Source organism: Equus przewalskii, chromosome 21 (genome assembly GCF_037783145.1).
Source record: "Equus przewalskii isolate Varuska chromosome 21, EquPr2, whole genome shotgun sequence".
Lineage (NCBI taxonomy): Eukaryota > Metazoa > Chordata > Mammalia > Perissodactyla > Equidae > Equus > Equus przewalskii.
In genome coordinates, this window is record NC_091851.1 from 48,139,209 (window position 1) to 48,164,067 (window position 24,859).

At 61.8% G+C, this 24,859-nt stretch overlaps 1 protein-coding gene across 2 annotated transcripts in view; it reads right to left on the reverse strand.

Annotated features, from left to right (window-relative positions):
• LAMA5 (laminin subunit alpha 5) overlaps window positions 1–24,859 on the reverse strand; it is a 51,804-nt gene that overhangs the window by 14,984 nt on the left and 11,961 nt on the right. For both annotated transcript variants that reach the window (XR_011530681.1, XM_070587727.1), the window contains exons 3-40: window positions 21,733–21,850; window positions 20,753–20,871; window positions 20,485–20,655; window positions 20,151–20,248; window positions 15,701–15,816; window positions 15,158–15,276; window positions 14,902–14,992; window positions 14,443–14,577; window positions 14,198–14,257; window positions 11,906–12,046; window positions 11,686–11,823; window positions 11,456–11,590; window positions 11,238–11,372; window positions 11,027–11,164; window positions 10,451–10,494; window positions 10,121–10,226; window positions 9,929–9,981; window positions 9,732–9,837; window positions 9,147–9,246; window positions 8,836–8,992; window positions 8,572–8,710; window positions 8,229–8,371; window positions 8,038–8,144; window positions 7,787–7,940; window positions 7,096–7,256; window positions 6,899–7,007; window positions 5,015–5,112; window positions 4,730–4,931; window positions 4,443–4,569; window positions 3,683–3,822; window positions 2,868–2,983; window positions 2,574–2,785; window positions 1,961–2,165; window positions 1,635–1,779; window positions 1,281–1,421; window positions 975–1,136; window positions 608–709; window positions 422–505 (exon numbers count right to left, since the gene is read on the reverse strand). Coding sequence is in view for 1 of the 2 variants with exons in the window: in XM_070587727.1 (XP_070443828.1) it covers window positions 422–505; window positions 608–709; window positions 975–1,136; window positions 1,281–1,421; window positions 1,635–1,779; window positions 1,961–2,165; window positions 2,574–2,785; window positions 2,868–2,983; window positions 3,683–3,822; window positions 4,443–4,569; window positions 4,730–4,931; window positions 5,015–5,112; window positions 6,899–7,007; window positions 7,096–7,256; window positions 7,787–7,940; window positions 8,038–8,144; window positions 8,229–8,371; window positions 8,572–8,710; window positions 8,836–8,992; window positions 9,147–9,246; window positions 9,732–9,837; window positions 9,929–9,981; window positions 10,121–10,226; window positions 10,451–10,494; window positions 11,027–11,164; window positions 11,238–11,372; window positions 11,456–11,590; window positions 11,686–11,823; window positions 11,906–12,046; window positions 14,198–14,257; window positions 14,443–14,577; window positions 14,902–14,992; window positions 15,158–15,276; window positions 15,701–15,816; window positions 20,151–20,248; window positions 20,485–20,655; window positions 20,753–20,871; window positions 21,733–21,850 (4,827 nt within the window). In the remaining variant the exon portion in view is untranslated. The remainder of the gene's footprint in view (window positions 1–421; window positions 506–607; window positions 710–974; window positions 1,137–1,280; window positions 1,422–1,634; window positions 1,780–1,960; window positions 2,166–2,573; window positions 2,786–2,867; window positions 2,984–3,682; window positions 3,823–4,442; window positions 4,570–4,729; window positions 4,932–5,014; window positions 5,113–6,898; window positions 7,008–7,095; window positions 7,257–7,786; window positions 7,941–8,037; window positions 8,145–8,228; window positions 8,372–8,571; window positions 8,711–8,835; window positions 8,993–9,146; window positions 9,247–9,731; window positions 9,838–9,928; window positions 9,982–10,120; window positions 10,227–10,450; window positions 10,495–11,026; window positions 11,165–11,237; window positions 11,373–11,455; window positions 11,591–11,685; window positions 11,824–11,905; window positions 12,047–14,197; window positions 14,258–14,442; window positions 14,578–14,901; window positions 14,993–15,157; window positions 15,277–15,700; window positions 15,817–20,150; window positions 20,249–20,484; window positions 20,656–20,752; window positions 20,872–21,732; window positions 21,851–24,859) is intronic.

A 24,859-nucleotide genomic window follows, 5' to 3' on the forward strand; every position in this document is an offset into this window, starting at 1 on the left:
GATGTTAGCTCAGGGCCAATCTTCCTCACCAAAAAAACAAAAAAGAAAAGAATAACACAGAACTACCCTAAAAAGATGAGAAAAGACCACAGCCAAAAGAGAAACCGGCAAAAGACATGAACAGGCAGCTCAGAGGGAACCACAGTCCTCTGAGCATCCAAGGGGCTGCTCACCCACTGGGGATCAGGGTTCCCAAGCCAGCACGTGGCCCGGGAGCATTGTGCCTGGGAGCATTTCCCCCAGTAGCCAGGAAGAAGGTGCCACGATTCAAGCGTGGGAGAGGAGTGCCCTGCCCCATCCCGCTCCCAGGCCCCACTCTCCACCAGGGAGAGCAGGCACAGCAGCCCGGCGCCCCTTCTGGCCTTCCCTGCACCATGCAGGGTCCAGGAGGGACCTGGGCACCCAGGCCAGCCCTACTCACCTCCACCAGCTGCAGCTGCCCACGGTGAACGTGGCCGGGCGCCGGGTACACCGGCTCCAGGAATGTGATGCTCATCTGGTTGCCCTGGGGAGGCACATGGCCAGGTGAGCGCCAGCAACCAGGCTGCCCACTGTGCAGGCTCGACTGTGCCCGCCTGCCCCCTGCAGTGACCCCCCCGTCCACCACCTGCAGCAGCACATCCGGCCTGCTCTCCGTGGGGATGAACACGTCCCCCCGCTGGGTCTCCGAGTGCACTTCATAGCGGAGGATCCCGCCGTAGGATGACACCTGCAGGTCACACAAAGGATGAGGCCTGGCCAGACCCTGTCCACAGGCCCAGAGCTGACGACAGTGGTCTTAGGCACCCCTGGGGCACGGGGCTGGGCCTGGGCACTTTCTCTGGCTGCCTCCACCACCACAGGCCTCTAGGGGGCCCTGGACACCCTCAGGGAGCCCCCATCCCTCCCTGGACAGAGGCAACCTCACTGCCACCCTCCCAGGCCTCCGGGAGGTCCCAGACACCTCGCAGTGGGGGCCCAATGGGCATGCTCACCCGGTCCCCGAGGTAGGAGGGTGGGGCCTGCCAGTACAGCTCGGGGAAGGCCTCGGGCACGTGCCGCAGGTCAGCGTGGAGCAGTTCCGCCTCTGCCCGCAGCTCGTGGGGCACTACCTGCCGGTCAGTGCTCAGCAGCGCCCAGCCCTCCATGTCCACGTACTGTGGGGCACCCACGTAGGGCAGGTGGATGAGTACCCTTCCACATCACGAGGCCCTCTCCCACATCCCAGACACGCTGGCTGGGGAGCATGATGTCCTCTCCCCAAGGCGCTGCCCTCAGTCCCAGGCCCCCTGCCTGCACACCTCCCAGCGGCCGTGGGCCGAGCTCCTGCAGCGCTCCGTGGCCCCAAAGCAGAAGCAGCGGGTGCAACCTTTGGGGTTGGCGGCATCGAGGGAGAAGGTCCCAAGGCGGCACTGGTCACACCTCGGGCCCTGCACGTTCTCCTAGGGGCAGGAGGGCAGGGCAGGTCATTCGGCCAGGTGCTGGGGCCCCTGACCCCCCTTGGCTCCCTGTGACCCCCAGCTCGCTGACGGACTGACTCTCCCAAAAGCTCCTAGGAAGCCCCAACCGCCCCGAGGAGATGAATTCCAGGTGACGAGCCAGGAGGAGAGGGAGGGTGGGGGTGGCAGGTCCCTGGCCCCCTGTGGGCCCCTCACCTTGCAGTAGCACTGGCCTGTGAGGGGGTCGCACACGCCAGGGGCAGAGCCTGCTGTGTGGCAGTCACAAGGGTGGCAGGCGGGGTAGCCGTGGAAGCCGGGGGCACAAGTGTCACAGCGGCGCCCGGCCACGTTGGGTCTGCACCTGCCAGTGGGTGTTCAGGAGCTGGCTGGGCCTCCCCTCCTCCCCAGCCCCCGTGTTGAATGAGAGACCCCCAAGATCTGAAGGAGTGGGCACTGCTGGACCCGAGGAGCCTGGTGGGGGCCATGTGGCTCAGGACCTGGGACTGCCCCACAGCCATGGGGACACCCGCCCAGGCTCTCACTTGCACTGGCCGCTGTCCGTGTCACAGGTGGGGTCCGTGAGCTCCTGGACGCCAGGCCCCGAGCAGTTACACTCCTCACAGCCGACCAGGGGGTGGCAGCCGAAGGTCTGGGGCTGGCAGATGATGCAGTCGGGTGGGACGGTGCGGGGAGGGCAGGTGCACTGGCCTGTGAGCTCGTCACAGAGGCGGCCGCTGCAGTCGCAGGCTGTGGGGAACATGCACAGGGCTGGCAGACCCCTCTGCCCAGCTGGGTGGCCCCGGCCTGCAACCCTGGGGGTGTGGCACCAGGGGGCGAAGCCAGGGACGCTCCACCCCACCCCCTACCCAGTTCCACCCACCTCCAAGTCCCGGGCCTCAGGCGGCTCCTCTGAGAAGGGGTCAGCCACCCAGAATTGCCATCTAGTCCCTAGAACGTTCCGGACAACCCTGCAAAGCCCAGGCCACAAGCTGCCCAAGTCCCACAGTTAGGAGGCGAAAAGCTGGCCTGCCAGGCTCCAGAATGTTCTCTGGACCACTGTGCCCACGCTTCTTGGTGAGCCCCCCTCCACCAGGAAGCCCCCTCAGCCTCGGGCACTACGCCCCTCGCTGGCACTCCCATGGATGCGCTACTCACGCCTGCAGTTGGGGAAGCCCCAGTAGCCAGTGGCGCAGCGGGAGCAGTCGCGGCCGATGACGTAGGCGCGGCAAGGACACTGGCCCCCGAAGGGCTCACACGTGGGGCTCGTGGCACCCACTTCGTGGCAGCCACAGGGCCGAGCCCCGTTGTTGTAGAAGAGAGAGAGCGAGGTGGCGGCGTTGCGGCAGAACGGGGACGAGCTGGTGGGGCTGCAGCAAGGGGCAGTGGTGAGGCCGGCTCCCGGTCCGGGCTCCCAGCCCTGCCCTCGGCCTTGCCCCGAGCCCAGCCCACCTGATGTGGTAACCGTGGATGGCACAGTGGCTGATGAAGTCGTAGGATTTGTCCAGGGGCTCCTCCCGGAGGTAGCTGGGGCTGTAGGCGTCCTCAGGGACCACTAACACGTACTCCTAGGGCATCAAGGCCTGGTCACCTCCCCGTAGCCCCGAAGAGGGCACGTGACGGGGAGCATGCCAGAGCCTGCTGTAGGAGCACAGCACCAGAGGGTCCCTGTGACTGGCCAGGGTCTGGCCGGGCAGCTCGGACAGTGGCGCAGCATCCCAGCCAGGCCCAGAGCACACCCGGACCGCTCAGAAAGGAGGTCACCTCCACAGCCTGACAGAAGCTCGGGAGCGTGAGGAGGCAGTACCAACAAGGAGGTGCCCGGCCTCCTGGGGTCCCTCTCAACCCTGCCTCCTGGACCCACTTTTGCCCTCCCTCGCCCTCCTTCAGGCCCTCTCTCCTCCACAAAGGCTACCCTGGCCAGCAGGACCCTAGGGAGCTGGTGGGCAACATCTCGGCTCTTGGGCTCTCTCTGGAGCTTCAGGTGGTAGGCCTAGAAGTCCCCAGAGGTTGCTGTCCCCTAGCACTGGCATGGGGCTGGGCCGAGGCAGGCAGGGGACATACCCTGGCTGAGTGACCAACGGTGGTGTGACAGGTGTGAGGACGGCTGGTCCCGGAGCAGGTTCAGGACATTCCCACGCAGGGACACCAGCCCCACGCTGGGTCCCGGAATGTCCACATGCAGGGACACCAGCCCCACACAGAACATCAGCCCCATGCCAGGCCCTGGGATGTCCCCACAAAGAGATACCAGCCTCAGGACTCACCAGCCAGAGCCACCGGCCCTCGGGCACACGCACAGTCACAGTGAGCTCACTGTCGGTCACATCCAGGACAGCCTGGTCCTCACACACCACCAGGGTGCGGCAGCCGTAGCCATGCGGGCAGAAGCTGGCGTTGGCATGGCCTGGAGCAGGAAGAAAAGGCAGGTCAGCACCCCCACCTACCACCCCTGGCCCATGGCTTCATCCCGGCCCTGGGCACTCCTGGAACCACCAGAAGGAGGGGGTGCCCATGGGGCAGAGCCCTCCCCACCAAGGAGCGTACACCTGTGACACGTGACACGGACATATGACTCGCCTGCAGAGGCCCGCCTGGCTGGGCCCACTAAACACAGGCCCCTGAGCTTGGCTGAGCAGGAACAAAACAGACACACACGTAGGAACGCGCGTGCCATCAACCAGTGGTCCCTAGCAAACCCTCAATCGCCCGTGCGTGTGATGGGCGAATCCTGATTCAGGTACGAGGAGCAGAACCTGAGGGGGCAGGGAGGCTGGGGCTGCCGCCTGCAGGGGACCCCGGGGCACCTCATTGGAGAACTGACGGCAGGATGGGGATGTGTGGACCTGTCATTCACAGCCAGGTAATGGGCACTGTGCTGTGACCCACGCAGGCCACGCATGGAACCAGCACACTATCTGTCCATGTCGTGTGTGGTGACCACACAATGGGGCCATGTGGATAAGACCCCCAACAGTCTCCTTGTCTGGGGGTCTGTCCCCTCCACCACCCGCCACAGCCACTCACCCTGCCAGACACGGCCCCCGTTGATGAGGACCTCCACGGCGAAGGTGGGATGGGCTGGCTGGTAGCCGTGCAACAGGAAGGCATAGCGGCCCAGGGCGGGCACCTGGGTGGTGAAGACCACCGTGCCCTGCAGGTAGAGGCTCCAGTGAGTGTGGTGTGGGGACGCTGCAGGGGGAGCTGAGCCAGCCCCCACTGCCACCTGGACCGCCTGCCAAGGGCAGCCAACAGCAGGGGGCCTGAGTGCCGGCCTGGCCCACAGCCCCATCCCTCGTGGCCCGGGCCCTCACCTGAGGGTGGCGCAGCAGGGTGGGCTCCACATCGGGGTCCACGGCGGTGGGGGGTCGAGGCTGGGGCCCAGACGGGGGTGCACCTGGTGTGAGCTCCTGCGAGCGGGTCAGCGGGAGGCCGGGAGGCAGTGGCAGCACCTGGCAGTCCCTGAGGACGATGGGCTGGGGCGGCTTCGGGAAGCGGGAGGGCAGGCAGGCAACACTGGCAAGGGAGCACAGGGGAGAGTCCTGGTGATCCGGCCAGTGTGCCCTGCCGGCCCCCCCGCCCCCTCCCGGCCCCACTACCTGCTGGGGCCGAAGGTGCCGTGGCTGCTGACGCAGTGGACCCGGGGCTCCAGGAACTCCAAGGTGAACGCCTGCACAGGCACCAGGGTGACGCTGTGCTGCGGGCAGAGGGCAGGGGTGGACGTGGAGGTGCTGGTGGAGCCCCATCCACGCCCCGGCGAACACCGAGTCCTGCTCTTTGCATCAAGTCCCTGTCCCCACTCTGGCAGCCCCTCCTCTGTCTGCATAAACCCCAGCCCTCAACCGCGGCTTCTGGGGCTCAGAGCACTTCCTGCGCGGCTCTCGCCCTGGCTGCCCCACCTCTCCGCTGTCCACCCCCTTGCTGTCTGCAGTCATTCAAGTGCACGTTGACTGCCTGCCTCCCCACAGCTCCAGGGATGGGACCCGGCAAAGGCCAGCACTCAGTAAGCCCAGTTCACCGGCAGGCGTCTCTGCCCCAGGCTGTCCACTGCGGTGTAGGTACACATGTGACAAATACAACACAACACGAGACATCGCAGCGCGTCTAGAAAACCCTACAGCGAAGACAAGAAACACTGCACAGACTCAGTGACCCCACAGATCCATCTCCAACACGGAGTTGGCGAAAGACGCAGCACAAAAGAGGAACCCAGGTGTCCCAGTTACAGAAAGTTCCGGAGCAAGCAAACTAAGCAGTGTGGTCAGCGCGGGGAGGTGTGACCCCAGGGGCCTGAGGGCCGTCGGTGGGCAGTGTTGCTTCCTGGCTTGGGTGCTGGGGCCGGGAGAAATGCGCTGGCCTGTGTGCTGTGGGTCCTTTCCCATGTACACGAAACAGCAAGTTTAAAACACCCTTGTCCCCAGTGGCAGAGCCGTGGGCGAGGGCAGACTGTGGTGTCATGCATCGACCACTCAGGAGAAAGCAACGTGGTCCATGCTATTAGCAACATGGCAGAAACACTGACTCTGGAGAGTGGAGTTGGAAAGATGTGGGGACAGGAAGGGGGTTGGGAGGTGGGCCAAGGGGTAAAGGGCACATGTATGTGGTGATGGGTGAAAGCCAGACTGTTGGTGGTGAACACGACGCAGTCTATGCAGAAGCTGATAAATAACAATGTGCACCTGAAATCACACAATATATAAACCATTACGCCCTCAATAAAATGATTGAAAAAAACATCAAAAAAAGAGAAAAAGGAAAATGCAGGATGAGGGGGTGACTGTATTACAAGCCTCTCATTGATGATTGATACTTCAGTAAAAATGCGTGCGTGTATTACCCACGTGAACTTTTCAAAGGCCAAGGGAAACGTAATGACTGTAAGAGGTTCTGTGAGAGCAGACATCATCCGTTCTGTTACTTGCAGAATAAATTTTTACGCTTGGTTCTGTGCATCAGAATAACGACGACTATTGCACAGGATTTAGTGATTACAAAACAGGTTTGCAGGTATCTGGTCTGTGATTTACTGCTCACAACTCCGTGAGGTTGGTACAGAAGCAAATCACCATGACGCTGGTGAACTTAAGCTTCAGGACCCGGTGAGCAGGCTCCCTCCTAACCCAGGGGAGGGGTGCTGTTCACATACGGACATGTTTTTGCAAATTATACCAAAAAAGCGGTCTTTGGTTAAGGTCACTTTCATTCCACTCCAGCTCCAGTGCATCGTACTTCCCCTTCCACGGCTGCCATGGCTGTGAGCACTACTTCTAAATAAATAGACATTTTGTGCTCACAGGGAAAAAACCCTGCAGGTAAGGGGTGTTCTAGAAAACTCAGGACCAGGAGCTGTGGGTGGGGCTGGTGACGGGGACCTGGGCTCCCTGCACTCTTCTCCCTACCTCTGAACGTGCTTAAGATCAGATAGGAGACCTGACCCCACGGGAGGTCGTGGGGACCGTGCAGGTCAAGGGGCAGGACCTTACCAGGAAGAAGCGCGCCTGCTCAGCTGTGAGCCGGATGCTGGCCTCTGTGTCCAGATGGAAGACCACCAGGTGGTGCTGGGCGTCCAGGACAGCACCTCGGCACAGGGTGCTGGGGCCGGGCAGGGGTGGTCAGTGGGTGGGGCAGCCCTGGGGCCCAAGCCCTCCTCTCCAGCCCCCTAGCCCCCGACCCCATGCACCTGTATGGACAGGGGTGGAGGGTGAGTGCCCCCTGCTGAGGGGCCCGCTGGGGAGTGTGCACCGCCACGCCCACCTCCTGGCGGGTGTCTTCATTGGCGTAGTCCACCACCAGGGCATAGTCGCCTGGCTGCGGCACCACCACCTGCAGCTGGACATCCACCTGGGGGGACAGGACAGTCAGAGGCCCCGCCCCAGCCCCCACCTGGAGAACAGGACTCCATGTGCTCCCTGGACATGGCTCTTCCCACTGTCCTCCCTCAGAGCCTCCTCCCGCTGGTCTGAGGGCCTGTGCACCTGCTGTCCCGGCTGCCTGGGCCACTCCTCCCAGGACACTGCCTCAGCCGCCACCTTGCAACCTCTGCTCACTCCGAGCCTCCCCTGCCCACCTGAGGCCCACTGGCCTCACCGCTGCTGAGTGCCCAGAGGTCTGGCCCGAGTCTTGGAGTGAATAAAAGACCCAACACCTGTTTGTGATCAGCAGAGGGCTGGAGCCGTCAATACCATTTACAGACAAGGCCCGAGGGTGTCCTGACTCCCGGTCAAACCCACGGCCTCGCCCGCATCTCTCTTGCCCTGCACCTGTGTCCTGTCACTGCAACACGGACCCCTATTTCCCAGGCCAAGGGTACACCTCCCCACAGGTCTTGACCCCACTCGGCCGCCCCTCTGTGGGGCCCCAGAGACACTCACGTCACTGCCTAGGCAGGCGGCCAGCAGCGGGTGGGAGGGGCTGAGCTGCTCCGTGGGGCAGGGCCGAGGAAGGCTGTTGTCATGACGACAGAGGGCTTCGGGCCCAGCGGCCGAGGGGAAGCCGTCCAGGGGCAGGTGGGTGTACAGGAGGCAGCTGCCAAGGGGGACATGGTCTGTGGTCAGCAGGGGCAGGCGGCCTGAGCACAGTGAGGGTCGGGCCCCACGCCCCCGCCCATCGGGCCGACCCTCACTTCTCTGCAGAGCGCTGGTCAGTGGGCCGGAACGTGCAGGCCTCGGTCACCCGCAGCTGCAGGAGGGCCGCCTCGTAGTACGCGCTAGGCAGCAGGACCACATAGTCCTGGGGCAGAGCGGGCAGTGGGTACCATGGCCCTAACCACCGCCCCGCCCCGCCCCACCCCGCCCTGCTCAGCCCCTGCCTCACCAGGAGCACCCCTGTGGCCTCCACGAGCAGGGCCCAGGTGCCAGGGTTCAGCACAAAGGGCTCCCCAAAGCCTCTCCGGGGCACGGTGACGAAGGCAGGCTCCGTGCTGGGCGGGAAGGCCACCGGCTGGCTCTGCTCTGTGCCTGGGAGCAAGGACGGTGAGACTCCCGGACACAGCCCACCAGCCAGCCCAGGCCGCACGTTGCCCAGGGCCAGCGGACAGGCTAACCTCCCCACCCTCGTGCGGGCCCAGGGCAGGGCTGGGGCTGGGTGGGATTGAGGCGTGAGTGGGGGCAGGGGGAGGGCGGGCGGGAGGGGCAGGGGCACCCCCGCCAACACTCACAGTTGGTGCAGGTGGCAAACTTGCCCTCCTCTTGCACAGACACCCGCCCACTCACACTTGTGGGCCCACGGTTGACGTATCGGAAGACCAGCCGGAAGAGGTCAGGGGAGCTCACGTTCAGCCTCGCCACGATCCTGGGCTGTGGGGAGGTGTGGAAAATCAGGGTCTCCCCTCCCTGGCCATTCTCAGCCTGGTCCTGGGACCGCAGGGGCCTGCCCACCAGCTCAAGCCCCGAGCCGGGGGCTGGGGCTGTGCCACACCCACCTGGATGGGCGTCATCTGCGCATAGCCCCTCCAGCTGAAGTTCTCGAACTCCAGGGGGTTGAAGCCGAAGCGTATGGCGTGGCCCTCAGGCGTGGCTGCCTCCTCCAGCTCCAGGCGCAGGTGGTGCAGGTCGGGGAGGTAGTGGTCCCGCGCTGGCCTGGCCACAGCAGGGGTGGTCAGGGGCAGCCGCCATCCTGGCTGGGCAGGGCAGGCACTGGCCCTGCACAGCCCACCATGGTCCCCAGGGAGCAGCCCAGTGGACAAGCCGCCTCCCCGAGCCCCTTGCCCCTGCCTTGTCGGGGGGCACCCACTCGCTGCAGGTGAGGCCCTGGGTGTTGGGGCGACACCGGCAGGCGCCTGTCCTCGGTTCACAGCCCTGGCCCAGCGCACCACCAACATCACAGCGGCAGCCTGCAGTGGGAGGGAGTGAGGTCAACGCGGCCCAGCCCCCTTGCCTTAGTGCTCCTCCCACAGCCCCCTGGCTCAGGAGCCTGCTCCGGCCTCAGAGACAGGCCCCTGGGGCTCTGTCCACCCTCTGCCGAGAGCAACCGGGCCTGAGAAGGCACCTTCTGTCTAGCACTCGAGGCTGCCTGGGGCTCTGGACACCAGAGGCTCTGAGTCCAGGCTCGGGGGCAAGGGACCTGGGATTGACTAGCGACGTCCACCAGGGGTGCGGGTTGGAGGGCAGGAGGATTGAGGGCAGAGATGGTAGTGCCCCCTCTCTCCCACACCCCGCACAGGCCTGGCCAGGCATCCAGAAGCAGCTCAATGAGTGACAGTCCAACATCTGGGCCTCCCCGTGCCCAGGCCCTGGCTGGGGCCCTCGCCCCACCGGTCCCATCCTGGCTCAGCCTCCTCCGCGACACAGTCAGAGGCGCGAGTGAGCAAGGACCTACTGCGGCAGCCGAAGTAGTCAGCCCGGTCCAGCCCGAAGAAGCCATCCTTGCACGCCGCGCAGGTCTGGCCACACACGTGGGGCTTGCAGAAGCACTGGCCGCTGCCCTGGGGACCGAGGGAGAAGGTGGGACCAGGCAGGGGAGGGTCTCGACACGCCGGCCCCCACAGCCCCCAGCACCTCGGCCCTCAGACTCACCAGCTGGCACTCGGCAACTCCACCCAGTGTGCCCCTGGGGTCACAGCTGCAGCCTGGGGGGACGGGGGCAGGGCAAGCTTGAGATGGGGGAGGGGCAGGAGGGCCTGGACTCCATCCTGCTCAGGATTGTGAGGCCAGCCCTCACCTCCCAGGGCCCCCAGCACCCCCAATACCCACTCCAGGCACACTCACGGGTACAGCCTTCAGGGGTGCTTGGACTCAGCCCCCAGAACCCGGGTTTACAGCGATCGCAGCTTGGTCCCTCCACATGAGCCCGGCACATACAGGGGGCCTGTGCCTGGGAGAAGATGAGACTGAGGGTCAGAGTGGGTCCCTGTCCTCTTGCCCACAACCCTAAGCCCTGGAGCCCTGCCCTGTCTCTGGCATGCTCCTGGAGTACGGACAGAGGACTACTGGGGAGGAGGTGGGCCCTGAGGCTGCTGTGACAACTGAGCAGCAGAAGGAAGCAATGGTCTCACTGGGCCGCACCCATCCCCCCAGCGAGGGCTGACCAGGGCTTACCTCAGGAACGGCTGGGGCCAGGCCAGCAGGGTGGCAGGAGCCAGCTGTGGAGACACCCGGACCATGGTCATTCCTTGGTCCCCGACCCCAATGGCCAGCGGCTTGCCCAGGACCAGCCAGGACTCACAGCTCCATGGGAGCCAGCACACACACCTCCCACACATATGAACAAGCGTGAAAACCTGTGCTTCTGTGCTGTGGTCCCCACAACATGGGTTATGAACATGCAACCAGCACACAGAGCATGTGAACACGTGTGAACATGCACCATGACGAACAGCCACACAAGCACATGTGTGCACAAAGCACGTGAACACACGGATACACGTATAGCACGTGAACACAAATAAGTGAACACACACATCCAAGAACACCCACATAAAAATGTGCGTGGACACTCACGCAGCACACGAACACACACACACACACACATTCACAGACTGCAGCGTGTGAAGCACCACATGAGCACACGTGTGGGCAAGCAGAGCACGCGAACAGTCACGGGAACACCCAGCACACAAAAGTGCGCATGTGAACAACACACCCAGCACACGACACATGCTGCACCAGCCTCACCTTCACAGTAGGGGAAGTTGTAAGCACCGGGCACACATGTGTCACACCGCAGCCCCGTCACACGGGGCCGGCAGCTGCACTGCCCGCTGCGAGGGTCGCAGGATGCATGTAGGGAGCCGTCGGCATTGCAGTGGCAGGCTGGGGAGGAGGATGGGTGTGGGCACATGGTGCGGACACAGCCGCCCTCCCGGCCTCCCACAAGGGCACTCACGGGCACAGTCGGGGAAGCCGTGGAAGCCGGGGCTGCACTCCTGGCAGGTGGTCCCCATATAGCCAGGGCGGCAGTGGCATACGCCACCCACTCCACAGAGCTGGTCCAGGGCACCCCGGGGGTCACAGGCACAGGCTGCAGGGGACACAGAGTCAGGCTCTGGATGCCTACGGGTGGCCTCCTGCCCCACTTAGGCTCCACCTGGGCCCTTTGCTCACCACGGCAGTCGGGGTAGCCATGGTGGCCAGGCCGGCAGCGGTCACAGTGAGGGCCATCAAACTCAGGTCGGCATAGGCAGCGGCCAGCCTCGTCACAGCCCTCGGGCAGGGTCCCTGAAGGGCTGCAGCCGCACACTGTGGAGTGGAAAAGTGCCCAGGGGGCCCTGAGCTGGGCAGCCCAAGCCTGGGCCCCACACCCAGCTGTGCCCACTGGGGGAGGCCTCACTCACACTGGCAGAGAGGGAAGTGGAAGTAGCCGGGGGCACAGCGGTCACAGGCAGCCCCTTCGAAGCCAGTCCGGCACTTGCACTGGCCCGAGTCGCGGTCACAGTCACCATCTGCCACACCGGGGCTGGAACACCGGCATGCTGCAGGGAGGGGTGGCATACTTGTCAGAGAGGGGCCAGGCTCTCAGTGTCCATGCAAGGACAGGGACAGGGCTGGACTCACGCTGGCAGCCCGGGCCGTAGAACCCTGGGGCACAGAGCTCGCAGTGGGTGCCCTGGAAGTTGGGTTTGCATACACAGCGTCCCACCCTTGGGTCCTTCCGGCAGGCATTGCCCTGGGTCCCGGCGGCACTGCAGTCACAGTCTGAAGTGGGGGAAGAGGAGGGGAGTCTCAGATGCCCTGCAGACCCGAGCCCTCCCTGCTGGGAAACCTCCTCAAACTCATCTCCTTACACTTATACTATGTTCCTACAAAACTGAAAGACAGTAGAAATCCCAAGAAGGGAGAGCCGACGCTTTGAGAAAACAGTGGTGTGCGTGAAATCAGGACAACTGTAAACACATATGACTAGTTGTTTATAACATTGATACCAAGTCAACTGCAGGCATTAACACAACCAGAGAAAAACGTAAGAACAAAACATAACAAGGCAAAGAGAAAACTCTAGTCTTTATAAATAATTCTGGGGGTCGGGAAGAAGGAAGAAAAAGTGTGCTAAATGTCTTAACTTATGCATGAAAACAGGGTCATAAATGCTATGCAATTTTTGTAACTGATACAATATGATGACTTGATATTTATCAAAAATGTAAGAATAACCATGGGACTGACCAGAAGATAGAAACAGAACTTGCAAACCCCGAGGAGGAAACGCAAACCAACCAACCCAAGCACCTTTTGTTGCTCAATCTGGCAACAGGCTGGAAGGGAAAAATGTACAGGAAGGGAGAAATGATACAATAAAGGCAGGAGCAAGCCCTACTGACAGCAGCCATAGTCTCTGTCCCTTTCATGAGATAAAACCCAAAGGTGTCAGTTTCACTCTAGAAGGAAAACCCAGAAATTATCAGACTACTAAATCTGAGCAAGATGCAATAAAACTAGGACTGAACCATCAAAAAAAGGACAGAAAGGAAATCTAACCACCCGGAGTTAGGAACACTCTTCTAAATAACTCGGGTGGAAAGGAACATGGAAACTGAAATGACACATTGTTTAGAAAGGAACAGTAATGACAACTCAGCATATCAACCCTATGGGGCCCCCCTAGCCAAAGCTACACCCTGAGGCAGATTAAGAGCTTTTTAACTCAGTGTTTCTCAACCTCGGCACCACTGACATTCTGGGCTGGGTAACTCTTTATTGTGGGGGTGGGGGCTATCCTGTGCACTGCAGGATGTTTAACAGTATCCCTGACCTGGCCCCGCTAGAAAAACACAAAATATCCCGAATAGCCAAAGCAATCCTGAGAAAAAAAGAACCAAGCTGGAGGCATCACACTCCCTGACTTCTAAATATACTGCAAAGCTACAGTAGTCAAAACAGCACAGTACTGGCAGAAGAACAGACACACAGACCAATGGAACAGAACTGAGAGCCCAGAAATGAAACCACACAGCTACAAACAACGAAATACCAAATGCACTCAGACCTCCACCACCACCAATTAGAAAGCACACCATTATTTTATGTCCTGTGATGAAAGGAAAACACCTGCCAATCAGACTATGATGTGCCACCAACCAAAAGATACATCCCAACCCCAGAAGCAGGCAAAAGGGAGAAATGCATCTCTGAACCGAGGAGAGTATCTTTAGCCAATCAAGCTGACGATAAGAATAAACGTTACTTCCTAGGGACAACAATGACCTGACTGATGTGTGTGAATGCTGCTAAGGTAACTCCAGGCTGGTAGAGTACTTTATTTTAAGGGAGCTACTTGGTGAGCTACAGACAAATGCCCCAGACGTGCACATCTAGCCTGGGCAGAACCTTCTAGGAAATTGTCCTACGGAAATAATTAAGAATTTATGGAAAGCTTTAGCCGCAAGGATGTTTATGTAGCACTATCTAGAAAAAAATCTGGAAAGAACCTAAATTTCCAACAACTGGGGGTTGGTTAAGTAACAGCTACATCTGTCCGAGCCACAGAGACCAGGAAATGACATGTTTACAGGACTGTGGTGGGTGAAGACGCAAGTACAAAACAGTGTGCACAGTAAACGTCAATGTTGGTCATGGCCAAGTGTGCACGCGCATGGCGAGGCTCCCGCGGTGGGCAGAGGGACTATCTGGAAGCGGGATGATTCTGGATAACTTTTTCTTCAACCTTATGCTTACTTATATTTTTGAAGGTTTTTTAGCTTGAATATGAACTATTTGCATAAAAATAAAAGAACCCAAAATAAGGTAAGATGAAAATCCTCCCTCTCTGCAGGGCCTTCGTGGGGCCCCCTCCTGCCCCACTGCTTCACTGGGGCCCAGGGCAGGGCGGGGGCCTTGGGGGCCACTTACTCACGATCTGTCCGGCCGGCAGCACCTGTTCCCCGGTGTCGTTGGGGAAGGAGGCCACCGCTGAGGGGAGGAGACACACGCGTCAGCCAGGCCGGGCCACCCTGGGTGTCTCCGACAGCTGGAGATGCAGACCCGACAAAAGGCCCCCCCTGGGGTCCCCCCACCCCAGGGTTCCGGGGCCCAGCAGGCAGTGATGCTCGGGCGCTCGGAGCCCCAGGCCCCCGCCCCCAGGCCGGTGTCCTCACGGTGGCAGAGCGGGAAGCCGGTGAAGCCCTCGGCACACGCGTCGCACCGCTCCCCCGTGAAGTTCGGCCGGCAGTAGCAGCGGCCCGTCAGGTCCTCACACGTCCCATCGGTGAAGTCCGACTCGCAGTTGCAGCCTGGGTGGGGCGGAAGCGGGAGGTCCTGAGACCCCAAGCCCAGGGCTCTCAGGCCCCGGGGGGGCTGGTCTAGGAAGGGGCAGTCTTTGCCTACCAGTCTGAGTAGGGGGATGAGAGCTGTGGCCAGGACTCCCAAAGCAGTGCAAGGGCCCCGGGGCCACAGGGAGCCTGAGGCCCTGGGACACCCCTACCTGCACAGACCCTGTTCCCAGGATGTCCCTGCCTGGGCAGAACCCCAAGACCTAGGATGTCCCTGCCCTAGGACACCCCTACCCGGGCAGACCTTGCTCCCCTGGAAACCCCACCCAGGCCGATCGCACTCACGGCGGCAGGCGTATGGTGAGTCAAGGGGCTGGTCTGGGGCGCGGTAGAAGCCGGGCAGGCAGCGTTCACAGTTGATGCCGGTGGTGTGATGCTGGGGGTGCAGGGCCGCTGAGTCCAGGGACACTCCACCCCCGGCCCCAGGTGACCCAACCGCACCCTCAGCCCCACGCCTGCCCTCCTGCACAGGGCCCCACCCACGCCGAGCGCCTCAGTCTCCCGAGCCCCCAATGCAGGCCTGGCAGCAGCCCGGCCCCACCTGGCAGTCGATGCACACGCCCCCACCCTGGTAGACGTTGTCCTGGTTCTGGCTGGCATTGCGCCGGTCCACCTCGGGGTCGTAGTAGCAGTCGTGGGCATGGCTGTGGCAGTTGCAGGCTGGAGAGAAGGGGGATTAGCTGTCAGACGGCCCTCCATCACCCGGCCTGGCTGGGACTGCTGGGACCCCCAGGGCACGTCCCACAAATCAAAGATGACCCCAGGTGTGGCCTGGCTCAGACAGCAGAACGTGCCATGTTGCCTCAGTGTGCCAACAACACACACGTGCATAAGTGTGTATACACGTGTGTGTCAGTGTGTGAGTGAGTGCATTGTGAGCACTGTGCAAGTGTGTGTGTGAACACATGCGGGGGCATGCGTTGTGCATGCATATGCATTTGAGTGTACATGTGAACATGTGGGTGAGCATTGTGTGTGCATGTGAGTGCTGTCAGCGTTAGGTAAGCACCTGCGCATGTGAGTGCACGTGAGAATGTTGTGCAAGAGTGTGTGTGTGAGAGTGTGTACGTGGGGGGACACTCACACTGGCACTCGTTGGCATTGTCAGTGGTGGCAGGCTTCCATGGCTGCTGGTTGAAGCCAGGGCAGCAGCGGTCACAGGAGCCCCCACATGTGTTGTGCTGGCAGGCGCACTGCAGCCTGTGGGGGACACAGGGCACAAGAAGGGCTCAGCCCCACGGTGGACCCAGAGGGACCCAAGGAAGCAGAGGCTAGGTAGGGCCTTTGTGGAGGATGGGAGCTGGGGAAGGGGTATGTGTTGGTGGGTGGGGCCTGGGGCAGGGTAGTGAGTGGTCAGTAGTCCCTGCCTGCAGGTCAGCCTGGAGCCCTGGGTCCTTCGAGATCAAGCTATGCCCTCCCCACCAGGGCTAGGACCCACGGCCAAGCTCACAGCCTTCATGGGCCAGCTCTGAGGTTCAGGTCTCGCCCAGCAGGCAGCCCTGAGCTCAGCCAGACGCCCCCATACGTCCAGGGCACCTCCCAGAGGCAAGTGGCCAAGAATTGCTTCCTCTTCCAGCCATGGGTGGACACGAGTCAGAGGGCTGGAACCCTGCCTGCTGTCCTGGAGAGCAGCTCCTGTTGGCTCAGTGGGCAGGGGGACAGCTGGTCACAGCTGAGGACTGAGCCACCTACCGCACAGGACAACCGTGCCAAAGCCCCACCTCTCGGCACACACCTCCACAACTCAGCTGAGGTGGGGCAGGGATCACAGCCCCGTCCCGGGCTGTTTGCTCCGTGGCCCAGGCCAGCGCCACGGCTGCAGCGCTGCGCGTGTCCTGAGCAGCACCCCAGATGCCAGTCCAGGAAGACAAGACCCGAACTTCAAATCATGTGAGCCCAGCCCGTCCCCCACGAGGGTCCACAAGGCCTTGGAGTCACCCCGGTGCCTGACAGAGTCCAGGGACATGTAGGGGCCTCAGGAGGAGAGGACACAGGAACAGCCTGCCACGGCAGGTAACTGCGGGAAGCCCGTCTGCGTTCACCCGGCTCCGAGGACCTGCAGCCAGGGGCCTGTGTTTGATTTTTCAATAATCTACATGGTCAAGGCACCTCTAAACCAAGAAAGTAACATAAAGAGCGGTGCCGGGCTAGAGATGCCCGGGGGTGTTTGGTGAAAGCCATCACAAAACCAATCTGGAGGGAGTCTTCCCAAGGCAGGGCCCACGGCACCACACGGATGACGCCCAGCCGAAGAACTCGCAGGGGAACAGCACAGGAGCGTCAGCCAGCGCGGCCACAGCAAGACTCGACCCCAGAACTTCCCTTAACGGAGCAATCACATAGAAACCAGAAAAGAAGGCTGTGTAAAGATTGTAACTGAAGGAATCTGAAACAAAACAACGCAATGCTATGAAAAATAGGCACATGTTGACCAAAGACCAATCAAAATTTCTGTAAAGGAAAATAAAATCATTGAAACGAAAGACCGAATAGAAGGGCTACAGAGAAGGTCAGACACAGCTGAAGAGAGGGTCGGTGAGCCGGAGGGACCGTCCCGAAAGCAGCTCAGAAGAGAGGACGGAATACGAGAAGTTCTGAGACAGAAGGAAACCTTGAGAAGGTCCCGTCTGTGTAAGGAGAATTCCAGAAAGAGAAAAGAGGCAGGTGGCGGGACAGCCAACAGTCAGAGAGCCAAGGGCCAAGAACGGTCTTGAGTTAATGAAGACACCTATTCTCAGATTCAAACAGCTTGAGTCCTGAGCAACAGAATGCATGTCCACTCCTTGACACCAGAGTGAATCTGCAGAGAATCAAGAGAAGATCATGGAAACATCCAGAAGAGGCAGACACTGGTGCAGGTGACGGTGGCCTCTCCCAACCATCAAGAGACGCCAGAGACAGTGAGATGAGCTCTCCAAAGTGCTGAGAGACACGGCGCCAACCAGGAATTCTGCAGTCAGCTCCATTATCACCCCAGAGGAAGCGAAACGGCCATTTCCAGACGACGACTAACAGACTCCCGTGGAAAGAACAGCTGAAGATGCATTTCAGGAGAAGGAAACCGAGTTCCTGGGTGCAAAGAGAACATGGGACTGGGGAGACAAGTGGGCAGCTCCACAGGCAGTGGCGATGGAGCTCCGCTGGGCAGAACCCCGCGTGGGGCCAGGGCACTCGGGCCATGTCATCAGGGAGATGGCAGAAGAGCTGGTTAACTCTGGATTCAGTTAAGTCAGGTATGCCTGACAGTAAACAGGAGGAGGAAAGGAATGCAACAGGGTCACCAACTGAATGTCCCCCCCAAAGTTACATGTGAAACCTACCCCCCAGGTGACGGTCGCTGTGTGGAGGTGGGGCCTTTGGGAGGTGATTAGGTGATGGGGTGGAGCCTCATGAACACTATTAGTGTCCTTATACAGGGACCCCAGAGAGCTTTCTTCCCCCCTCCGCCACGTGAGGACACAGCAAGAAGCTGTCATCTGTGAACCAGGGAGCAGGTCCTCACCAGCCTCCAGAACTGTGAGAAGGAAATGTCCGTTTATAAGCCATCCATGCTACGGAACGGACTCAGGTACCAACAGAAACAAAACGTGTAACTTTCAAATCAAGGGAAAGGGTGAGAATGAACGAGAGGTTCAGTACAGAGCCGGGCAGGTTGTCAGCACTCAAAATGATGGGGTTGATAATGGAGGTGGGAGAGAGGGTACAGGTGGGGTTGGAAGCACAGCTGACGGTGGAGGAGGTGATGGTGATGGTAGGAGTGGTGACAGTGCTACAGGTAGGGGTGTTGGAGCTGGTGGTGATGGTGGTGGAGGTTGAGGTGAGGGTGATGATAGTGGAGGTAAAGGGGCAGAGACAAGCCAGCTGGAGGGGCAGAGGTAGTGGGAGATGGGTGCAGTGAGAACCTGGCAGGTTGATTATTTCGGGACATTGGTGTGTGAGAGCGTTGGTGCTGTGGTTCTGGGGAAGATGCCCAGTCCACATCATCACTCGTGCCCTGCAGGGTGAGCTGAGCTCATTCCACCCCCACGTGCAGGTGAGTCAGGTGGACGCGACGCCTTCCCAGCAGGTGAGGGCAGGCCCGCTTCTCCTCCGAGGCCAATCTGGCTGCCTAGCAGGCTCCCCTCCCAGCTCTCACGAGTTCCCACTTGGCACTTAATTTCCCAGAGCAATCAGCGGCCCCTGAGCTCGGCGCCTGATGCTGTGGGCAGGAGCCTGGCCCGGGCTGTACTGAGGCTGGAGGGCCAGGTGGGTCCTGAGGGCCTGCGGGAGGGAAGCAGCCGGCCTGAGCCCCCCAGCTAGGGGGACTGCACCCCTCCCTCCTTCAGACCCACTGGCCACACCTGAAGAGGTCTGGGTTTGCCTCTTGGTGCAGCTTTGACCGTGAGAACAGGGGTGAGCTTCTGTGCTGTCTGGGCTTCACTTGCCTCCCCTATAAACTGGGGTGTGGACAGAGCGATAAAACCCCAGCGGAAGGCACGGAGCAGGTCCAAAATCCAAGCGCATGAAGTGGGGGGCTGCACAATTTCAAGGTGATGGAAGTAGCTGGGGGAGATTGCCAGCTCCCCGCTGGGGGTGCCCAGGAACCTTGTCCCGGGCTCCCCATGGCAGGTCCTGCTGTGCCTCTCTCTGTGCACCCCCGTACCTGCTTCATGAGCCCACAGCACTCAGCCCTGTAGGACCACTGCGCTGGATACAGGTCTGCAAGCTCCCTGTCTTCCCAGAACAGGTGCTCCTGGGTGGGACCGTGTCCCCAGTGCAGGAGCAGAGCCCAGCATATGTTAGCTGAACACACAGTTGCTGACAGAAGGTAGGAAGGAGGAACGAATGAAGGAAGGAACCACCGCCAGGGCTGGTGCAAGGCAGGAAGAGGACAGCCCTGGCCTAGTGCCAGGCTCCAGCTGTTAATTTGGTGAACACTCATGGCCGAATTAGGGTGCCTGGAGCCACTCAGGCACACAACATCTACAGGCAGCCTGTTACAGATGCAGACTCCTGGGATCTGGACCCTCTCTGGAGGCCTCAGCTGCCCCGAGCTGGGTGAGCACAGCGCATGTCAGACAGGGCTCTCTGGGTGACTCCTTGTCCTGGGCTGTGGCCCCTGACTACAGTGGAGGGCAAAGGTCGGGGGGGGGTGGGCAGCAGGGACTGTGTCGTTGTGGCCTGAGGGCAGGTGGGGGAGCACCCCACCCACCCCAGAGGACAGAGACAGGCAGCCTCAGGCCCATCACCTCCCTCTCTCACTCCCCTCCATAGGGCCCTGGGCTTCTCCTGAGGCGAGAGGGGCAGCTGGTTCAGGGGTCCAAACAAGAACCCCACCTCTGCTGGCAGCAGGACAAACAGGCCCAACCTAGGCACAGGGCACCTCAGGGAGGCTCCCCATGGCACTGCCTTCCCCTCACTGTGCACATGGGGAAACTGAGGCCACAAGTGGTAGCTGGTGCAGGACACACGGGGACAGGGACATGGTGGGCAATGGAACTCCTCCCTGGGTTGGGCAAGGGATGAGGGGGATGGGCAGGGACCGACGGCCTCACCTGAAGGGGTCTGTGGGGTCTTTGGCATCACAGACATCTGCGTGACCATGGCAGACACAGCGGCCGCCGATGCTGATGTCCTTGATGCTGTAATAGTACTGTACCCACGGCATGAGCACCGTGGCCCACCACACCAGCCCGGCCCAGCACCTGGCCCGCCCACGCCACCCAGACCACCCCACGCTGCCCACACCAGCCCACCCACGCTGCCTGGACCACCCCACCCCAGCGGCCCAGACCACCCCACGCTGCCCACACCAGCCCGGCCTAGCCGCCTGGCCCACCCACACTGCCCACACCAGCCTGGCCTGGCCCACCCAGCCCGCGTGCTCACCCGGCGGGTCACGGTGGGGTCCCGCAGCGCCTTGCCCATGAGGTGGCCCAGCAGCGTGTTGGTGCGCAGGAAGCGCAGGCGGATGTTGGTGGCTTTGGTGAAGTCGCGCAGCAGGGGTGAGTAGGAGAAGTTGGTGGCTCCCGGCCGCCCGTTCACTAGGGACACTACGATCTGCAGACAAGGCGGAGGGTCAGGCCGGGGCCTGGTCGCCACGATCAGACCGGCCAGGACCCCGCGGGCTGCCCCCCAGCCCCACTCTGGGGCCCACCTCGCCGTTCTCCAGTGGCACTATCCGGGAGTACTCCGTGGTGCAGATGACATCGTCGTCCCGCGTGACACGCTCCAGCGTCCGCGGCCCGAATCGCTCCAGGCAGTCCCTCTTGGAGGCTGCAGGAAGTGGACCAGAAGGTGAGGGCACGGGCCCCCAGGAAAGCCCTGGGACCCCGGGCCCGACGGCCATGCCCCTGCGTGTCTGGACTTCCTGAGCCTCACGGCCTCGCTGTGGGGCAGGAAGGCTGCGCCCACCTCGATGGCCACCGCCAGCCCCACACGGTTCTGCCAAAGAGTGGTGCTCTGGCTGACCGAGGAGCCTTCTTGGGAGGGCTTGGTGGGGACCCACACCGGCCCCTGCCCCTGCCCCAAGCCCAGGGGCTCTGAATTCGCCCACTGTGCGACCTGACCCCTCCGGGCCTTTGCTGTGCCTGTCCCTCTCTCTGTAGTGAATGTCCCCCTGGATGGCCCCCCCATCCCTGTCCTCAGGGTTCCGTTCTAGGCTGTCCTTTAGAGGACTACCATGTCCCCACTTTAGGGCCATGGAGTTTTGGGGGGACATGTGACCCATGCCTGCCCAATCGGAGCATCCCCACCAACATGACTGGTTGGGGTGGCACATGACATGGCCGGCCGGTGAGCATGGGTGCAGGGCCCCCATGCTCTCCTGACCAGGAAGCTAAACAGGCCGCCTTTGTCACCTCAGGAGCTGCTGGAGCATGAAGCCAGTCCAGAGGGAGCCGAGAGATGGCACGAAGGATTCCTGGCACCACCAGCCCCTGGACTCAGCTGTGGCCCATGTCAGGGGTGGGAGCCACTAAACCCCACCTGCCTTCAGGAACCTGCACCCAACAGGCCTGATGCATGCAGGAGCCAGGTGTGAGGGCAGGCCTGCTTTCCAGAGACCTTGAGAGAGCATGAAATGGCAGCCCACCCCAGGGGACACTCCTGGCAAGCCCCTGGCTCTGGGAGACTCACAGGCAAAGAACTGCCACGGCTGGTAGGTGTGGCCGAAGTCCGTGGACCGCTCCAGCACCCAGAGGTCTGGCCGAGGGGAGTTGGCAAACTTGATGAGCACATACGCCACATGGAAAACCTGTGGGGCAGCGAGGGTATTGACGCCCGAGGCCCTTCATGCTGCTTGGGCCTGGGCACACACACCCGGAGGGCCACCCTACCCTGGGAGATGGGGCTCCCTTTTCTCACAGTGGACACCTGTGGGTTTGCCTGCAAGGGCCAGATGCACCCGGGCGACAGGGCCAGCTGGCCCAGGGAGCAGCCTCTGGGCTTGCAGACCAGCCTGTGGCCACTTAGGCCTGACCGGGGACACAGAGATGAATGGTGGGAAGCCGTGGTTTCTGAAGGGCTCCCCTCCTGGGCCTGGGAGCTCAGGCCACCTGCCTGCCCATCCCTGCCCCAGGAGGTCAGAGAGCCACACTGGTCCTGTGGGCTCTGAGGCTGTAGTCAGGCTGGGTGGGGACTGGGGCCAGATGGGGCACACAGTAGGGGACAGCCTGTTTACAGGGCCCAGGCAGTGGGGCTGGGCAAGGTGAAGACCAGACCTCATCCTACCGTCCCCAAAGCTCTGGTGGTCGGCCTGGACAGGTGGCTAGACAGCGTCCCTAGCTCCCAAGTGAGCCTGGCCTCCTCACACAGCTGGCAGGTGAACCCCCTCCTGGGACAGGGGACCTTGTCTCTTCACCCTTGTCACTCCCTCATCATTCTCAGAGCCAACTCAGGACCTGCCCCCTTCGCCTGCTGACCAGTGCATGGCCAGTGAAGACCCCGGGGGCAGGTGGCATGGAGCAGCTTGGGCCTAGCCCCTGCCATTGTCAGGAGGCCCCAACAGGGGAGACAGATTGGAATGCGGGCCCTCTCTGGGCCGGGCTGAGGAGACCCTGCCAGCTCAGGAGTTGGAGGCTGGAACTTCGCTGGGCCCTGAGTGTGTCAGGGCAGCACCTGGCCAGGGGGAGGGTGAAGCTGCTCCTCCAGTGGCACCCAGAACCCCCAACCCCCTGCCAGGAGGCCCAGGCCCGCCTCTCCTGCTCTCTTCTGTGTCTTGGCCGGACCTCACTCCCAGGGAGGTGCCCACGCTTCGCTTCTCATCTCTTCCTAGCCAGAGGTCAGCATCTGTGGATGTCCCCATGTCCTGGACCCCTGGGGGCTTGGTGGGGCACCTCCCTGGCTGTCTGCCCTCCTGCCCTGCAGCCTTGGGCCCCTAGCCCCACCTGGGACATCCCAAACAGGGCACTTTAGACACCTCCTCGGGGAAGCCCTCCTGCCTGCAGCCCATCCTTACTGGCCCAAGGGCCCCGGACATGCAGAAACGTGGGAGGGTAGTTAGGTACCCCTTTTAAAAGGCAATTGTTGCGCGGACGCTGGAGGGCTCTCCTAGGCTGGGGAGCTGGGGTCTCACTGCCAAAGCTATTCCTCATACAGCTTGAGACAGACGTCCCCGTGTCAGTGCCTGGAACCCCTACCCCAGGCCATAGCCCCCAGGAAAGGGCTCTGGGTCCACTGAGAACAGCCCACAGGCTCAGGCAGAAGCAGCTGCCCAGCCCGTGGCCTCAGTGATGAGACTGGGCCACCGAGACCCCCGAGAGGGTGGGCACCTCAGCAGGCTCCACTCTTACACACACCTGAGAGTAACCCTGCCCACACACCTCTGGGGGCAAGCCCCTGGCGCCCACCCCAGCCTTGGTCACCCCTACATGCTGACCATAGTTTCCAGGCCTCACAGCTCTGAGGCCACTGAGCCCTTCCCTTCCCCCTCCCCGTGCTCGGCCTGAGGCCAAGGGAACGACAAAGCCAGACGACCATTTACCAGGCTGGGCTCTGTGTGGGGTATGTTTGGACTCCAAGGAGACCTGGGCAGGGCAGGCGGGGGGACAGGGACACCCCAGTCTGCACAGGAGGGCCAGCCACTCAAGAGGAGTTGGGGGCCTGAGACGAAGGGCAGAGACACACTAGTGAACATGCCACACGTGGAGGGTGCCATGCCCGACTCGAGGGCCTGGGATGAGCCCACTCCCCCCACCCCAGGCCCACTCGGGGGGGTGCCCCCAGGTGAGCTTTGAACTGCCCACTGGCCTTGAGGGTGATGTCATAGCCCAGGCCACCCACTGCACCCTCAGCGGGACCTTGCCCAGCCCAAGGGAGCAGGTCCCCTTCCAGCGTTGGGTGCTCTGGATTTCTGCCCCAGACCAGCAGGGCTCCTGCCGGCCAGCTAGGCCCTGGAGACTACGGGCGCTACAGGGGAGAGCGGGAGTCCCCTCCAGGGCTGCATGAGGCACAGTCACCCGCTAGCCCTTGTCAGCCTGAAGCTGCTGTGGTGACCCCACAGAAGGATGAAGGAGGGACCGTGGACCCCTTGTGGCCCCAGCTCTCAGGAGGCACAGGTTGCTAAGAATCCAGGCAGGGGGTAGGGTCCCAGGACCCCGAGACACACCCATTCTGAGTCCTGCCCTTCCCAGAAGGCCTGGCGTTTGTAGGGACAGGCCCAAGTGAAGCCAGGAGAGGCCTTTCCCGGGGGTTGGGGGGGGGCACAGGCCTATTCACTCACTGCCAGGCTCTGAGGTCATCTTGCATCTCACTCCGCCCAGTCGAGGGAGGGGCTCAAGCCTCTGGGGGGATGGATGTACACCCAGCCTGGCACCTTGGCCAACCCTCAGGCATTCCCGGAACCCTGGTGGGGCAGGGGGAGCCTGGGCGGCCTGGGTGTGCATGAGACACAAACGCAGGCTGCTCTTGGGGGCCAGCAGCACGGCCCCTACCAAAGGCCCCCGAGATTAAAATCTCCCGGCAAGTCCCCGGGGACCCACCCCCGCCTTTCCCTGAGCGAGGCCACCAGGCTGCACCCTCCGCTGGCCAGCTCTGTCCCTCCCCCAGGTCGGCGGGCCGGTCGCATTTTTCCCAGCTGAGAGCACTTGCACAAATATTGACTTCGACGACACTGATCAGGCAGGACAAGGGCAGCATGAGACTTCCACCCCCACACCCGGCACGCTGGGATGCGCTAATGAAAGACCCTGCCTCTGTCTGTCTGTCCACCTGGTCATCCGTCTGTCATACGGGCCCCAGACAGCTGTCCCTGAGGCCCTGGCCC